Raw genomic sequence first — 18,993 nt, forward strand, 5'->3', positions numbered from 1 at the left:
AAGTACTAGTACTTTTGTGGAACATACCTATAAAAAATCACTGGTAATTTGTAAGTATGGAGTAGTAAAGTACAACTGTAGAAACTTCTTTTGTGGATCAGAAACTCTGGTATTTGTACTAGTTACTAGAGAATTTACTTGTAATGTACAAGACCATACTTTTGTGGAATAGGCCCCAGTTGACTATATTTGTAAGTAGTACAGGAGATATTATAAGCAGAATTTTGTAAACAATATAAATTTATATTAGGATGAGCTGTTTGTTTAATAGAAATTTTTTTAACGTAAATTGTATAATATTGTATTATAGGAAAATTTTCTTCTTGTTAATTTAATATTTAGTGCGTGATAATAATGTATTTTAGAGTACCATTTGCCACCGAGGTAGACACCTCATTTGCAAATAAAGAGATTTTGAAATCTAATTTCCACCCCTTGTAGTTTGACCTGTTTTCTCTCCGTAATTGTTTTCTATATAGAGGTTCTTCTTCTTTACCCTAAAAGCTATATAGCCAGTGATGTCTTCGAGCATCTCATCACGATCCTTGGTTTCGCGACTGTCCTCGAGCTGTTTTACTAGCTCTTCAAGGGCTTTAACGAACCCTTGCTTATCCTCCGGGAAAGAATAGGATGCTGTGGGCTCAACGCTGGCCTTAGACTGGCACACGATATGCGAGTTTAATCGAGTTCATCAGTAGCATGTAACATATTTGGGCGTAATGTTTCATAATCTTCCGGAGAACAAATGGAATTTCTTATCGCCTCGGAAGCATTGAGGCTAAGAAGCAATGATGTAACCTTTCGCGTCACAGCTGTCGGAAGAGGATGGTCATAAAGCCTTCCGAACCCTCGAAGCTGAGAAAGCTTTCGATTATTATTCTCGTGTCAGATACATCAAAAAAAGAAAACAGTTACAATAATTTCAAGTAACATTTAAATTATCTTGGACCAATTGCGTGCACAAAGATGGACAGAGCGGACACTGAAGCATATGCTGGATGGTTTGATCTTCTCCGCAGTCACACTTGGTGTTGTCGCCATTGATGAAGCCCCATCTTGCCAAATTAACTTTGGACCTTCCCACTCCTGATCTCAACCTATTGAGAGATTTCCAGATTGTCCAGCTCTCATTGCAACCGGGTGGCAAACGTTCCTCAACCGCCATCTGCTCAGAGCCTTGGGGGATAATATCTTGATTACTTCTGTCACCATTTATTGAGGTCAGTGGCTTTAGGGAATACATGAAAGTGTATGTTTCGTTCCTTCGCGTGCCTGCTATGATTTGTGCAGCCTGCAATGGCATGACAAAGCATACTGAAAAGTGTACACTATTGCTGCTTTTTACGTTTTATCACATAAAATAAACACACACGGTTTCTTATAAACCACAGATATGTTACTATCGTGTATTATTAGCACCTAGCGTCTGCGTGTACAGCGATTCTTATTCGAACTACCTCCACCTCATTCAGAGCAGATTCGACGCGAGGGTTCTCGTGACGTCACAGCTCTGGTTTGCTACTGCGCACCTCTCTCATGATCCCTACCTTGTATTCTATGTACCTTGGGAATCACTGAACGATAAAGTAGCTTACGTGATCTTCAAATGGACATGCCAAAAATTTACTTGTTAAGCGTTTGTGATAGATCACGACTTAAACAATAACGATACTATATTTTAATAGTTGCTGGTATTAATCCGAAGTTCTCCTTTCTCAGTCTGAGATTGTAAAAGAATTAACAATTAACTAGGATTCGTTTTCTGATAAACCGTAAATCGTACCGAGCTTACCCTTGATGTCACTTGATGTGTGCGATGTGTGCACAAACTGATATTTAAATTACGAGGATGTCGAACTTTTCCTGAGTCGTCATTCCGCGCATGCGCGCTTTCATCATCAATAAAAGAAAAAGAAAAAAAAAAGAAAAGAAAAAAAAAAACTAGGTCGGTTTTCAAAAGGATCTCTTTGACAGGTGCATAACGTGGAATGTGGGAGAACTAGGCTGTATGTTGTGGTGAAGTTTGACCCGTAAAGTGCACGTGTGTACTATGTGATGTGTAAGTTTTTGCAACGGAAGTGTCTAGTGAGAAATGAGGGTTATGGAAAAGCCTTGTTTTGAGTTAGAAGATACATGAAGCTGGGGTGATCACACTGTAAAATTCAAACAACATGGCTACTTTGCTTGGTAAATGAAAATGTGTGCGATGGTGGCAAAACGTAGGTGGTATATCGCATGCAATTTCTTGTGTGGGGAAACTAAATTAGTGCTGAAAATTATGCCATAATGCTGAAATCTGGCCAAAAGAGGCCTGATAACATAAGCAAGACAAGATCAGTTATTGGTTGTGACGCTGCAGAGCACTGGCGGCAGGGTGTTCGCGAAACGGTCCTGACTGCCCGACCAGACGGCAGTTTAAACTTTTCTATCGAAGGGGGTTCCGACAATGGAGAATTTGCTTATGTAAGTGATATAATTCAAAATAAAGTGAATTATGTGAGTGGAAAGTTGAATGAAGGTGATGTTGTGTTAGAAATTCAGGGGCAGAAAGTTGCCGGCTATACTCAACGGGATGTAGTGGCATGGTTAAATCATTCCTGCCGAAATGGAAACCCTGTGGTACTTAAGACAGTAGACTCAGGTAAGTAGGAATAGTCTGTTTAGAAGTTCTACTTAATCTGTGGGTGTAAATTATGAAGTAAAACATAACTTCTTTTCCCTTCTCCAGTCCTTGTTTAGCATTGTTGTATTTTGTAATTATTTCCGGGGCAGGTTCATGTGAAAGTGCAGTAAACGACTTCAAAGCATTATAGGGTGTACTAAATGTTTTAATGAATTTTGATGAAACTCTAAAGCTTAGTAATTATGTAGGCAGTAGGTGTGTCATGGTTGTTTGTTTACTAGCATTACTTTCCTTTGCGTAATGCATACACTATAATGAGAGTTTTAGGAAAATGTATGCTTCAGTACTGGCTTCCTTGACTAACATCCGATTCTTAAAATAAAATATTGCTATGTAGCAGAAGTATGAAGTGACTCATTTCCTCTTTCATGGATCAAAGACTTCTAAGAATAACTGTACAAGAAGTTAAACATTTGAGTTGAGTTTGTGAGTCTGCACAAATTTGTTATTTGTCATTAACCACACTATCAAGTTCATAACTAATAGGCTAAATTTAATGGGTCCCTTTCTAAAGTAAAGGATGATAAACATTTGTGTAGATTTTATTAACCCTTGAAGTGGCGGTCATTTATGCTGTAATGGCAGCGATATTTTACCGGTGTTGCAGACTCTTAGTATAAATTGTGTTAAAAATCGTTGACTTGTTATACATACATAAACAGCACACCATTTTATCCTCAAAAGAACAAGGAATAAGATGATGATGATGATGATACTAAAGCTGTTATTTATCATCCACAAAGTGTTAGACCAAAAATATGTTGAATTTGTTTATATTATTTATTTTTGCAAAAGTTTTGCTATATATAAAATATTTATATTTAGGTAAATTTAAAAAAATGACATATACAAAAGAAGCACCAGTTCATAGTAAATAGGTGCGTACCAGTATATAGTTTATAATACTGTTCTTAGCTGGAAAAATTATACAACAATTTTATGCTACCACTTGTACATTTCACTCAGTCACTTGGGTGGGTCTTTTTTTTTAATCCATGATTGTGAAGCCTCCAGAAGTGCACTAGTTTATAACACCCCTGGTGAATATCACCATTATATCCTCGACACCAGAATGTAGACTTCTTCTTTACTTTCAAGCACACAACACATAGGCGATTGTTATTCTGTGGCAATATTTCGAGAGCACGAGAGGGGCCTCCTGCATGACCTGTTGGCCTCACAACTGGAATTGGGAACTGTTCATTTAGCAATCCCCTAACTATAGTGATCATGAAGTCTCATCTTGCTAAAGGCTTATCAGTGTTCTTTATGTACAGGACGTATGTGTCAAATAATGTCATATCTAACTGCTTCCAGTACCTTCTAGTGGGTCTGGAACAAATGGCATGGAAAATGCACTTACCTTTATTATCTACACCTCCCATGAAGTTATTGTACTTATGAATCAGTAGTGGTTTCAACCCCCTCATTTCCCTCAGTGTAACATCCCGTCGTGAGACAAACTGGTTTCCTTGTTTTCGTCTCTTTATAAGCAACCAGTAGAACGTCACATTGCCTAAAGTAAACTATTTGCCTAGGTTCAAGTTTTGTACCTAAAACAATCTGAGACAGTCCCTTTGAAGATTTATTCACTGTTCCTGTGAGGAAATGATTCAGTATTGCTGAGATGAGTGCATATCAACACTTCAGATTGATATCTGAAGGAAAACTGGCGACTAAATATAGCTGACTCAGCTGAGACATTCGTGTGGCCGGCCGCTGAGTATGTAGCAGCTAGCACAAGACAGCGGAATTATGACGCTACTTTGGCAACGATTTACACTAGATTAGTGTAAGATGTTATTATACAAACTATTTCATGATTATGGCCGAACATTTCTCCTTCAATTGATTCGTAATTAGCACATTTCGATGAATAACAAAAGATTATCGAAATAAAATAAAGAGCATGTCAAAACGCCTGATATCAGGCGTTGCCACTGGGCAAACGCATAAAACGCCTGATATCAGGCGCTTGCCACTCGGAGGGTTAAAAGCTGTTCAGGAAAAAAATTTCTGTGGTGAAATTGAGAATTCTCCGGTGGACATTTTTTCCTTTTCTGTCAGCCAAGGCATGCTTCTGGAGTCAAGTGCAGGAAAGGGTATCAGAACAGCGTGATACATTAAGAAATGTGACAACTGTAAATTTAGGCTAATATCTTAACACAAGCATCATGTTTGCCTCCCTTTTAGCATTTTTGTGCTTATTAAACTGTTAATTACAGGAATATAAAGTCTTTCAAATCCTGTGTATGTTTCTATATAATGGTTGTTGCAATCTTATTTCCATAATATCCACTTCTTGCTTTCAAGCACTTTCTGACAGTTGATTTGCCCAGATGGATCTTATTGTTTCTACTTTTTATCTGTTATACAAGAATGTATTTTTGTTGCATATATGCAACTACCACATTATGACAATTCCCATTTATTGCACAAAGTTAAGTTTTGGTTATTCAACTACTAAATCTTCAGTGCCCAATACACTTTTTGTGTATTTATATATCTCTGTTCTTGGATGGTTTTAAAACTTTGCCAACAAACTGTAAGTGATAATTACTTTACGCGAACCTTTTCTTGAGCCCTAGTTCCCATTTAGCACTATGGAGCTCGGGGCTCAAGAAAAGGTTCGTGTACTATACTTTTGATGTGTTTTGAACACCACTGAGAGCAAAACAAATTAAATAAAATAGTAGAAGGTTAATGTCAGTTTGGTAGGTTGTTTTATGTTAGCTGTTGGTGCCTTCAAATACCTACTTATGTTGGTTGAAGGTTACCCTTTTATTTCCTTCATACTTACGGTCAACTTGCTGTATTCACTTAAAACCTGACAATTTTATTAAATCTATGCTTGTTTAATTATTTAATATGATATTGCTATGAAAGCTTATAAATTGATACTACAAACCATACAGCAATTTTGCAGTCCCTTAGGACTTGTGGGTTACACTTTACTAGCTGGTTCGTACTTTTAGGAATGTGAAAATCGCGCAGAAATGATGTGAAATAATACCTAAAGTAATTGAGAGGAGAGATCCTTCATGTTTGTCAGGAACCCACTAAACCACCCATGGGAGTATTCTTACTAATATAGAAAAATTACACAGTCTCTGAAATGCAACTAAAATAGTTCAGTTTTGCAGTTAATGTTTACCTGTCAGATATTATTGCCCTGAGGAGAATAAAACTTTGATTTCCACCTATTCAATACATTAATATTCAATGTACTCCTTTAACAGACTTTTAATACGGAAAAAATGAGGATAGTCTCTTGCCATAGCCTATTTGTGTCATTGGGTGTTCCAAATTTAAATTCAAACACTGTAAAACTGTTTACTTATATGACAAATGTTCATTATTGTCGGAATGTGTGTTTGAGTCATCAGTCCATAGACGGGTTTGATGCAGGACTCCATGCCACCCTATCCTGTGCTAACCTCTTCATTTCTGCGTAACTACTGCATCCTACATCTGCTCTAATCTGCTTGTCATATTCATACATTAGTAGACCCCTACCGTTCTTACCACCTACACTTCCTTCGAAAACAAACTGAACAAGTCCTGGGTGTCTTAAGATGTGTCCTATCATTCTATCTCTTCTTGTCAAATTTAGCCAAATCGATCTCCTCTTGCCAATTCAGTTCAGTATCTCTTCATTTGTGATTCGATCTATCCATCTCACCTTCAGCATTCTTCTGTAACACCACATTTCAAAAGCTTCTATTCTCTTTCTTTCTGAGCTAGTTATCATCCATGTTTCACTTCCATACAATGCCACGCTCCACACGAAAGTCTTCAAAAACATCTTTCTAATTCCTATATCAATGTTTGAAATGAGCAAATTTCTTTTCTTAAGAAAGCTCTTCCTTGCTTGTGCTAATCTGCATTTTATGTCCTCCTTACTTCTGCCATCGTTAGTTATTTTACTACCCAAGTAACAATATTCATCTACTTCCTTTAATACTTCATCTCCTAATTTAATATTTCTTGCATCACCTGCCTTCGTTCGACTGCACTCCATTACTTTTCTTTTGGACTTACTTATTTTCATCTTGTACTTCTTACCCAAGACTTCATCCATACCATTTAGCAGCTTCTCGAGATCTTCTGCAGTCTCAGATAAAATAACAATATCAATGGCAAATCTCAAGTTTTTGATTTCCTACCCTTGGATTGTGATTCCCTTTCCAAATTTCTCTTTCATTTCCGTTACTGCCTGTACTATGTAAACGTTGAAAAGGAGGAGGGACAAACTGCAGCCTTGCCTCACTCCTTTCTGGATTGCTGCTTCTTTTTCAAAGCCCTCGATTCTTATCACTGCAGACTGATTTTTATACAGATTGTAGATAATTCTTCATTCTCGGTATCTGATCCCAATCACCTTCAGAATCTTAAATAGCTTGGTCCAATCGACATTATCGAATGCCTTTTCTAGATCTACGAATGCCATGTACGAGGGCTTGTCCTTCTTGATTCGATCCTCTAATATCAGATGTAAAGCCAGGATTGCTTCACGTGTTCCTACATTTCTTCTGAAGCCAAACTGATCTTCTCCCAACTCAGCTTCAACTTGTTTTCCCATTCTTCTATAAACAATACGTGTTAAAATTTTGCAGGCATGAGATACTAAACTAATGGTGCAATAGTTTCCACACCTGTCAGCACCGGCTTTCTTGGGAATAGGTATAACAACATTCTGCCGAAAATCGGATGGGACTTCTCCTGTCTCATATATCTTACACACTAAATGGAATAACCTTGACAAGCTGGTTTCTCCTAAGGCAGTCAGTAATTCAGAGGGAATGCCATCAATTCCAGGTGCCATGTTCCTATTTAGGTCGCTCACAGCTCTGTCAAACTCTGACCGCAAAATTGGGTCTCCCATTTCATCATCATCAACAGCCTCTTCTTGTTCCAGAACCAAATTATCTACATCTTCACCTTGATACAACTCTTGGATATGTTCCTGCCATCTTTCTGCTTTGTCTTCTTTCTGTAGACGTGGCTTTCCATCTGAGCTCTTAATATTCATACACCTAGATTTCCTTTCTTCAAAGGTTTCCTTGATTTTCCTGTATGCAGCATCTACCTCTCCTAGGACCATACAACCTTCGACATCCTTGCACTTCTCCTTCAGCCAGTATTCCTTAGCTACCTTGCACTTTTTGTCCACTTCATTCTTTAATCGCTTGTATTCTTTTCTGCCCTCTTCCTTTCTAGCATGCTTGTATTTTCGTCGTTCATCAATCAGGTCTAGTATCTCCTGAGTTATCCACTGATTCTTAGTTGATCTTTTCTTCCTTCCTAACATTTCTTCAGCAGCCCTGCTGACTTAATTTTTCATGACTATCCACTTGTCCTCTATTGTGTTTCCTTCAGCCTTTTCATTTAGTCCTTTTGCAACATGTTCCTTGAAACAATCCCTCACACTCTTTTCTTTCAACTTGTCTAGCTCCCATCTTTTTGCATTCTTTCCTTTCTTCAATTTCTCCAGCTTCAGATGGCATTTCATGACCAACAAGTTGTGGTCAGAGTCCACGTCTGCTCCTGGGAAAGTTTTGCAACCCAACGCCTGGTTTCTGAATCTCTGCCTAATCATAATGAAGTCTATTTGATACCTTCCAGTGTCTCCAGGTCTCGTCCACGTATAAAGCCCTCGTTTGTGGTGTTTGAACCAAGTATTGGCAAGGACTAAATTATGATCAGTGCAGAATTCAACCAGCCGACTTCCTCTTTTGTTCCTTTGTCATAATCCAAATTCTCCTACTGTATTGCCTTCTCTTCCTTGGCTTACCACTGCATTCCAGTCTCCCATCACAATTAGATTCTCGTCACCTTTTTCATATTTTATTAAATCTTCTATCTCTTCACATGTTCTTTTGATTTCCTCATCATCTGCTGAGCTAGTAGGCATATAGACCTGCACTATTGTTGTGGGCATTGGTTTGGTGTCTATCTTAACAACAATAATTCTTTCACTATGCTGGTCATAGTAGCTTACCCGCTGAGCTATTTTCTTATTCATTTTTAAACCAACTCCTGCATTTCCTCTGTTTGATTTTGTGTTGATAATTCGGTAGTCGCCTGACCAGAAATCCTGTCCTTCCTGCCAACGTACTTCACTTATACCAACTACATCTAACTTCAGTCTATCCATTTTCCTTTTCAGATTCTTGAATCTACCACAATGATTCAAACTTCTAACGTTCCACGCTTCGACTTGCAGAATGTCAGTATCCATCTTCCTGATGATCGCTCCCTCTCGTGTAGTCCCCACCCGGAGATGCGGGTCAGAATAATTGCATAAATTACATCAGAGTTTAGAGGTTTAACTTTACTACCACATAGTGTCGTGCACGAGCGGTGCCTGGATTAGTGGGGAATCGCTTGCGATTCCGAATGATGTCACAAACCCATATGGCATTCCACAGCAATGAAATGGTGCCCCTGTGTTACATAATTATGAACGAACAGTAGAACACTAGAAATTAAAAATACTGTTATATGATTGATTGTGATAACACTAAAATAGTTCAGTTTTGCAGTTAATGTTTACCTGTCCGATATTATTGCCCTGAGGAGAATACACTGAAATTTTATCATATTCACTTTTTATGCCCTAGGCCTATTTGCCACCCGGCTGACAAAAATTTCTGGGGAGAGCACTGGAGACTTACATGCCCTCTCCTTTAAATCCTTACTACAAACCCTAAATACCCTCATAACCATGTGCAGAGATCTGTACCCTTTATTTACAATCCCATTTATGTGATTACCCCAATGAAGACCTTTCCTTGTATTAAAACCTAATGTACATGCAGATTTCTGGGATACTTGCTTGTACAGATTTGTATTCGAGAGGTAAATTGGAATTATGCAACTGTCTACATACTCTTTGATTCCATGATTTGTCAAGAAGCTAAGTTACTAAAAACATTTGGATACATGCTCAGTTGTCCAAACTCTGAGCTGATTTTCTGCTGATTATGAATTTTGGATTCTTGTTAATGCTGAAAACACTTGAAATTACCATATTTACTCGTGTATTAGACCCCCTCGCGTATTAGACTCCCCCTCTTGGCTTTTTGAGACGAAGAAAATTAAACAAATAAAACTCACATACAAGACCCCCACCCCCAACGCAATTCGTCAGAGAACAATGATGATTCTGCTTTGTAGTATCTACAACCTTATGCAGTTCTGATGACATCACACAAATTTGTGAATAGTTTCGTCCATACGACCCACACAATGAAAACGTGCATCAAAGTCATGCGGTACATCTGTGTTTCGTAGTTAAGAAATGTCTGCACCGTAGCATAGGCCTACTGCAGCTCTGACGACGTCGCACAAATAGGTGAACAGTTTCGTGTCCGATCCGCGCAGTGCAAGCACGCATCAGTCATGTATATGTGTCTGTGTGAAAAATATCCGCCAGCGTAATAGCACAATTAGCTGCTGTTTACGGGAGCCTAAGTTCGATTCCCCGTACCGTATTGCCGGAGATTTACGAATGGCAGGAAGGTTGATTTGCAGTAAAAATGGTACATGCACTGGGCGAGTTAGCCGTGCGGTTAGGGGCGCGCGGCTGTGAGCTTGCATCCTGGAGATAGTGGGTTCGAATCCCACTGTCGGCAGCCCTGAAAATGGTTTTCCATGGTTTCCCATATTCACATCTTAATTAAGGCTACGGCCGCTTCCTTCCAACTCCTAGGCCTTACCTATCCCATCGTCACCATAAGACTTATCAGTTGGTGCGACGTAAAGCCACTTGCAAAAAAATTGTACGTGCAACCCCCTTCCACTGGCGACCTGTCTAAAAAAAAGAGCTGCACCACTTCGGTATTAGGAAACTAGTGTACTTTAGTTAAGAAATATTCACGTTTGTTGCTAGGCCTATTAATACAGGCAGGCGAGATCATTAACAAAGTGATAGTTTAATATCTCGTAACTCAGGTCAATATAGGGTTTTTTGGGAGAGAAGTATTTTTAAAACGTGATAAGAACAATCCAGTCACAATTATTTTACTTGCCAACGTTCCTAACAAATAATAATAATAATAATATTGATTTTTTATGTCCCCCACTTTCAACTATTTTTGGAGAAGCCAAACGAAACATACTAGGGTATGTGTTAATAAAAATGGGAGACAACGATCGCACTAAATTAGACATTATGATGATAAAACGCATTACGGCGACACCTGTAGATATCCATGAAAGCGGCAAACTTTCCTGTTATTTATTTTTATTCTGTCCGTCGTTGAACTTTTGGCACTATCCGGGCGATACCATACCTAACCTAAACAATGCGGTCCTTGTTATATCATTTACAGCTGTTTAGGTAAATCCTCATATGATGGAGAGCAGCAGGCATGAATGAAACATACTTAAAAATAAGGGTCTGCCTTTCAACTGCCGCAGTTATCCAAAGAAAATTTCCAGTCACTATGTATTTCATTCGAAAATACAACTCGTAACTTATCCTAGTTATTAGATGGTGGTTTGGCACGCTTTCAACAACACGGCTTTATTCAGAAGGAGTGGCTTCTGCTACACATACGCCAACTGGGAATATCAGAGACCATCTCCAGAAACCATTTCGGAATAGCTCCACACAGTTTGGACTCTATAGTCGGGAACAAAACTAGTTTTAAAAGGATCAAAAAGGCGGGACTTCCAATGCTCTCGGTCTCGATTGCGGTTGCAGTGCATGGCTGACGAGATGGCAGTGAAGAGGATGTCGCTTGGAATGATGACACACTGGTAGCAGGGAAGTTAGCGGCGCAAGACTATTAAAATGAAAGCAGTGATCAGGTGTACTGTGTATTAGGCCTACTGCTCAACTGACAGAGACAAAAGACTGGCCATTGAGTTATTTTGTATCAATATTGCATAATGTGATAATACAATACCATTATCACTTGTCTCTACGGGGCCGAGTATGAAGTGAAACAAATATTCGTAGCGTGTTTCTAAGACTGTATGCCCTTACTGACTTGATTACATCAGAGGAATGAATGAGGTGAAACGAATGACGTGATATGAGTAACTAAAACGGATTATATTTATTTTATATGTGGGCTTGAAAGTAGTGTTCATCCTTTATTGACTTTTAACATTTAGAAATGCTGCCTTCCAATGAAAATAGCTGGTATAACTCAAATATATTCACAGGTTTGTTAAAGAACAGTGAAGAATATCTGCATGTTAGTTCATAGCTGCAACTTGCTTTAAGTCGCACCGACACAGATAGGTCTTATGGCGACGATGGTACATTAAAGGCCAGTATCCAGTATTCGGGAGATAGTAGGTTCGAACCCCACTGTCGGCGGCCCTGAAAATGGTTTTCCGTAGTTTCCCATATTCACACCAGGCAAATGCTGGGGCTGTACCTTAATTAAGGCCACGGCCGCTTCCTTCCCACTCCTAGCCCTTCCCTATCCCATCGTCGCCATAAGACCTATCTGTGTAGGTGCGACGTAAAGCAACTAGCAAAAAAAAAAAAAGGTACAGGAAAGGGCTAGGAGGTGGAAGGAAGTGACCGTGGCCTTATTTAAGGTACAGTCCCAGCATTTGCCTGGTATGAAAATGAGAAACCACGGAAAACCATCTTCAGGGCTGCCGACAGTGGGGCTCGAACCCACTATCTTCCGAATACTGGATACTGGCCGCACTTAGGTGACTGCAGCTATCGAGCTCGGTAATTTATAGCTCTTTATGACCTAAATGTCATGTGTTCACTGCACAAAATTTGAGTTTATCGCATATTGGACCCCGTTTACTTTTTTTGCTTTAAAAGTGGGAAAAAGGGGGTCTAATACCCGAGTAAATACAGTAATTAGCTGGTCAATATAGGTTAGCCTTTCTGTTGTTCTGTGAATGAAAATGAGCTGCAACGAATGATTGAAATGGAGCAAAAATTGGTTGCTGGAGAGAAGATATCTGCGTGTGAACTTTCTTTGTGGGGTATGATTTGAGCCCGATGATTAGAAATAGTAATTCAAGAATGGATGAGGATACATACTGCAAACCACAGTACCAGTGTAGGGCGAAGTGGGTAAAAGAAGAAAGATAGCACCGAGCAAGTTGGCTGTGCGGTTAGGGTCGTGCAGCTGTGATCTTGCATTTGAGAGATAGTGGGTTTGAACCCCACTGCCGGCAGCCCTGAGGACGGTTTTCTGTGGTTTCTCATTTTCATGCCTTAATGCCACGGCCGCTTCTTTCCCACACTCAGCCTTTCCTATAACATCGCCGCCATAAGAACTATCTGTATCGGTGTGACGTAAAGAAAATTGTAAGAAAGGAACAAGGATAGCGGCATGCCGGAGCATGATTGTCATGTGTTCTTAGGTCTTAGATGCTTCACCAGCGGTGCTCATTTAGGTTTCCTTACTTTCATTACAAGATATTAGAATCATCCCTTATTGATGGTTTTCACTTTACAAAGGAAAAATTAAGTGTAGGCCTATCTTCCTAATTCAGTACATCATATATTCCATCATTAGGTGGAGTAATCAAATTCAAACATGTTTTGACTCATTTAAGCCATCTTAAGTGAAAAGCGGGTGGGGTTGAAGTAATTTACATAATACAAGCTAAAAATGTGCCTGAAGACATAACGAAGGAACAAATGGAAAAACAAAAGAGACATGACGGAAATAAAAGAGCACAATATGCAATATTTACATCATATGGAGCAATAAACAACTAGCTGCAATAAAATTCAGTGAAAACAGGGGTTAATACAAAACATAATTGAATCTAAAAACTGTGTTAACCTAAGAAGAAAAGAAATGAAAAACAAATGATACAGATGGAAACTAACAATATGTGCACATAACGAGGTTGCGGACCTCTTAGTCTAAAAAAATTTGGTTTTATAACAATTCAAAACAGGATGAAATCACTGTTGAAAATTCAGGCTGAAAGTCTGCCTTTGTAGAAACACCATCACATCGAAATGGCTAGGAGGGGAGCGGGAGCGAAAAAGTTCGAGAAACCAAACCTGAGATAATGTGCAGGCGAAATGCATGTGACAAGTGATGGAAAAATTCTGATGAAATTTGTTTTGAATTGTTATAAAACCAACATTTTTAGATTAAGAGGTCCACAACCTCGCTATGTGCAGTCGTTCGTTTCCATCTGTATCATTTGTTTTTCATTTCTTTTCTTCTTAGGTTAACACAGTTTTAAGATTCAATTATGTTTTGTATTAACCTCTGTTTTCACTGAATTTTATCCAGTAAGTTATTTATTGCTCCATATGATGATGTAAATATTGTATATTGTGCTGTTTTTATTTCCGTCATGTGTCTCTTTTGTTTTTTTACTTGTTCCTTCACTTGTTCCCTTACCAAGGGAGATGTTCAATGAATTTCCATTGTCATTGAAATCATTTCAGAAAAGGCTAGGAAAACAACAGATAGGAAATCTGCAACCTGGGCGACTGCCCTAAGTGCAGATCAGTATTGATTGATTGATTGATTGATTGATTGATTGATTGATGTTTTTTGGCACATTTTTAGCTTGTATTATGTAAATTACTAACCCCCCCCTTTTTCACTGAAGATGGCTCAAAGGAGTTGAAACATGTTTGAATTTGATTACTCCATCTAATGATGGAATATATTATGTATTGAATTAGGAGGACACACTTAATTTTTCCTTTGTAAAGTTTCTTACTTTCTGCAAACTGTTGCCAACTGCACAACCCAATAACCATGTTTAGGGAACAGTTCTGTCTGGTTACAATAAATCATTGATGTAACATATCCGTGGCCTTTAGCAGAGCATCTCTCAAGAGCCCGGTTTCGTGTCAGCTGTTTGCCCATGGACATTGTTTATGATTTTTTCTTGTGCAGTGATTGGTAATCAAATCTAGCACTCGCGACTCATGAGGGTTCAGACTGGTTTCAATTAGGACTGTTTAGGTTGGTAAAGTTGCTATTACTTGTAACTACATTGAATTCTGGGAGTGACCACAGCTTCATAAAATTAATCTGAGCCGGACTGAGAGGCTCAGGCGATTAAGGCGCTGTCCCTCTGACCCCAACTTGGCAGGTTCGATCCTGGCTTAGTCTGGTGGTGTTTGAAGGTGCTTAAATACTTCAGCCTCATGTCGGTAGATTTACTGGCATGTTACAGAACTCCTGATGATGATGATGATGATGATGATGATGATGATGATGATGATGATGATGATGATGATGATGCTTGTTTAAAGGGGGACATAACTCCTGCAGGACTAAATTCAGGCACCTCGGCATCTCAGAGTGGGACGTAAAGCAAATAACATTATTATTATAATATAATTATTATTAAATTCATCCAATGGTGGTGGGTGTTCAGTGTAGGGTTAAGGGTAATTGTGTAATAATTCTCAGTGTTTAGTTATAAAAGTAAGTTTTTGTGCGTAGGATAGTGGGATACTAGCATTCTCAATCAACCCATCTCTCCTCTACAATTACTTTAAGGTATCATTAATATAAGTTATATTAACTTAGCTCAGTAATGTGTTGCATGCTGGCTCCTTCATCGTAGAGTGTTAACCAGAATTCCTTCAGATGATAACATTGTACTGTACTATACCATTACTTATGTGTTATATCTGTATTTATCTTACTGTGCCTAGCTATAAGTTCTTCTCTTTGTTTTACCTTCAATCTTCAATTTTCCTCGTTTCTTTTGCCTTTATATTTTGTTCTTAATTGTTGTGTGTCTACAGTTATTTGGTTAGTTTTTAATTTTTTCCTCTATTTTTTTATCATTAGATGTTTCATGTGGTGGTTCATGTTTGTGGGTTACTGTAGTCACGTCCTAGTTCGTGAACCATGGGCAACGGCTGAGTGGCCTGTTAAGTGGTCCTGAGAGTCGGGATACCAGTTGCTATGGAATGGGAGTGGGCATCTCGGACATACTCTGAGTCGTGGCCCTCCTTGTGCTCAGGCGGCTAGGACTATACAATTCACCGGTGGTCCATAACCCGTTAGAGGAGAGATCCTCATTTGGACTATGTGCAAGTAGGGCAGCATCCTGCTGCATAAATTTACCGTGCTCAGAACACTTTAAGCAAGCCTCGGACCTATGGGAGTAATGGAGTCCCACTCCCATTTGACAGGCGAGGGACTCCTTGGAAACAACTTGGTGAACGAAATGGAATTCGATGGGGAGCTATCAATATTAATGGGGCTTATGGAAGAAAGAAGGTAGAACTGGCTGAGTCAGCAAAGAGGATGCATCTGGATGTGCTAGGAGTAAGTGATATTCGGGTAAGGGGAGATAATGAGGAAGAGATAGGAGATTATAAAGTGTACTTGACGGGTGTTAGAAAGGGAAGGGCAGAGTCTGGGGTAGGGCTCTTTATCAGGAATACCATTGCACGCAACATAGTTTCGGTTAGGCACGTAAATGAGCGAATGATGTGGGTAGATTTGTCAGTGGGAGGAATTAGGACAAGAATTGTGTCCGTGTATTCACCATGTGAGGGTGCAGATGAGGATGAAGTTGACAAGTTTTATGAAGCATTGAGTGACATCATGGTCAGGGTCAACAGCAAGGATAGAATAGTGCTAATGGGCGATTTCAATGCGAGAGTTGGGAATAGAACTGAAGGATACGAAAGGGTGGTTGGTAAATGTGGGGAAGATATGGAAGCTAATGGGAATGGGAAGCGTTTGCTGGACTTCTGTGCTAGTATGGGTTTAGCTGTTACGAATACATTCTTCAAGCATAAGGCTATTCACTGCTACACATGGGAGGCTAGGGGTACCAGATCCATAATAGACGATATCTTATCAGACTTTGAATTCAGGAAATCTGTTAGGAATGTACGAGTTTTTCGGGGATTTTTCGATGATACAGACCACTGTCTGATCTGTAGTGAACTAAGTATCTCTAGGCCTAGGGTAGAGAAAGTGAAATCTGTCTGCAAACGAATAAGGGTAGAAAATCTCCAGGACGAGGAAATTAGACAGAAGTACATGGATATGATTAGTGAGAAGTTTCGAACAGTAGACAGTAAGCAGGTTCAGGATATAGAAAGTGAATGGGTGGCATACAGGGATGCTGTAGTAGAAACAGCAAGGGAATGCCTAGGAACAACTGTGTTTAAAGATGGGAAGCAGCGAACATCTTGGTGGAATGATGAAGTGAGAGCAGCCTGTAAACGTATAAAGAAGGCTTATCAGAAATGGCTCCAAACAAAGGCCGAGGCAGACAGGGATGTGTACGTAGATGAAAGAAACAGAGCGAAACAAATAGTTGTTGAATCCAAAAAGAAGTCTTGGGAAGATTTTGGTAATAACCTGGAAAGGCTAGGTCAAGCAGCATGGAAACCTTTTTGGACAGTAATAAAGAATCTTAGGAAGGGAGGGAAAAAGGAATTGAACAGTGTTTTGAGTAATTCAGGTGAACTCATATTAGATCCCAGGGAATCACTGGAGAGGTGGAGGGGATATTTTGAACATCTTCTCAATGTAAAAGGAAATTATCATGGTGGTGTTGCAAACAGCCAAGCTCATGGGGAGGAGGAAAATGATGTTGGTGAAATTATGCTTGAGGAAGTGGAAAGGATAGTAAATAAACTCCATTGTCATAAGGCAGCAGGAATAGATGAAATTAGACCTGAAATGGTGAAGTATAGTGGGAAGGCAGGGATGAAATGGCTTCATAGGGTAGTAAAATTAGCGTGGAGTGTTGGTAAGGTACCTTCAGATTGGACAAAAGCAGCAATTGCACCTATCTATAAGCAAGGGAACAGGAAGGATTGCAATAACTATCGAGGTATCTCATTGATTAGTATACCAGGCAAAGTATTCACTGGCATCTTGGAAAGGAGGGTGCGATCAGTCGTTGAGAGGAAGTTGGATGAAAACCAGTGTGGTTTCAGACCACAGAGAGGCTGTCAGGATCAGATTTTCAGTATGCGCCAGGTAATTGAAAAATGCTACGAGAGGAATAGGCAGTTGTTTTTGTTTCGTAGATCTAGAGAAAGCATATGACAGCGTACCGAGGGAAAAGATGTTCGCTATACTGGGGGAGTATGGAATTAAAGGTAGATTATTAAAATCAATCAGAGGCATTTATGTTGACAATTGGGCTTCAGTGAGAATTGATGGTAGAATGAGTTCTCGGTTCAGGGTACTTACAGGAGTTAGACAAGGCTGTAATCTTTCACCTTTGCTGTTTGTAGTTTACATGGATCATATGTTGAAAGGTATAAAATGGCAGGGAGGGATTCAGTTAGGTGGAAATGTAGTAAGCAGTTTGGCCTATGCTGACGACTTGGTCTTAATGGGAGACTGTGCCGAAAGTCTGCAGTCTAACATCTTGGAACTTGAAAATAGGTGCAATGAGTATGGTATGAAAATTAGCCTCTCGAAGACTAAATTGATGTCAGTAGGTAAGAAATCCAACAGAATTGAATGTCAGATTGGTGATACAAAGCTAGAACAGGTCGATAATTTCAAGTATTTAGGTTGTGTGTTTTCCCAGGATGGTAATATAGTAAGAGAGGTTGAATCAAGGTGTAGTAAAGCTAATGCAGTGAGCTGGCAGTTGCGATCAGCAGTATTCTGTAAGAAGGAAGTCAGCTCCCAGACGAAACTATCTTTACATCGGTCTGTTTTCAGACCAACTTTGCTTTACGGGAGCGAAAGCTGGGTGGACTCAGGATATCTTATTCATAAGTTAGAAGTAACAGTCATGAAAGTAGCAAGAATGATTGCTGGTACAAAGAGGTGGGAACAATGGCAGGAGGGAACTCGGAATGAGGAGATAAAGGCTAATTTAGGAATGAACTCGATGGATGAAGCTGTACGCATAAACCGGCTTCGGTGGTGGGGTCATGTGAGGCGAATGGAGGAGGATAAGTTACCTAGGAGAATAATGGAGTCTGTTATGGAGGGTAAGAGAAGTAGAGGGAGACCGAGACGACGATGGTTAGACTCTGTTTCTAACGATTTAAAGATAAGAGGTATAGAACTAAATAAGGCCACAACACTAGTTGCAAATCGAGGATTGTGGCGACGTTTAATAAATTCACAGAGGCTTGCAGACTGAACCCTGAAAGGCATAACAGTCTATGATGATAATGTAATGAATGTATGTATGTATGTATGTATGTTGTATTTCTTGGTTTTTTAAACTAATTGATGTTCATTTATTTTTCGGTTTTTCAATATTTACTTTTTCTTTCCGACAGTTTTGAATCAAGCCAATCCCTAATTTCTGTAATTAATTTTCCACCTATCACAGGTTTCTTGTTCGATTTTGAGTGTTAACTTTTGAATTGACCAATTAAATAGGGA

At 39.3% G+C, this 18,993-nt stretch overlaps 1 protein-coding gene across 4 annotated transcripts in view; it reads left to right on the plus strand.

Annotated features, from left to right (window-relative positions):
• Positions 1–1,835: 1,835 nt before the first annotated feature.
• Positions 1,836–18,993, plus strand: part of Magi (membrane associated guanylate kinase, WW and PDZ domain containing protein magi) — a 670,891-nt gene continuing 653,733 nt past the window's right edge. Inside the window, exon 1 of one of the 4 annotated variants that reach the window (XM_068226155.1) lies at positions 1,836–2,641. In XM_068226155.1, coding sequence (XP_068082256.1) covers positions 2,287–2,641 — 355 coding nt within the window. In that variant the 5' untranslated portion in view covers positions 1,836–2,286. The remainder of the gene's footprint in view (positions 2,642–18,993) is intronic. The other 3 variants (XM_067140637.2, XM_068226156.1, XM_068226157.1) reach the window with 3 other exon arrangements.

Source organism: Anabrus simplex, chromosome 2 (genome assembly GCF_040414725.1).
Source record: "Anabrus simplex isolate iqAnaSimp1 chromosome 2, ASM4041472v1, whole genome shotgun sequence".
Taxonomy (NCBI): Eukaryota; Metazoa; Arthropoda; class Insecta; order Orthoptera; family Tettigoniidae; genus Anabrus; species Anabrus simplex.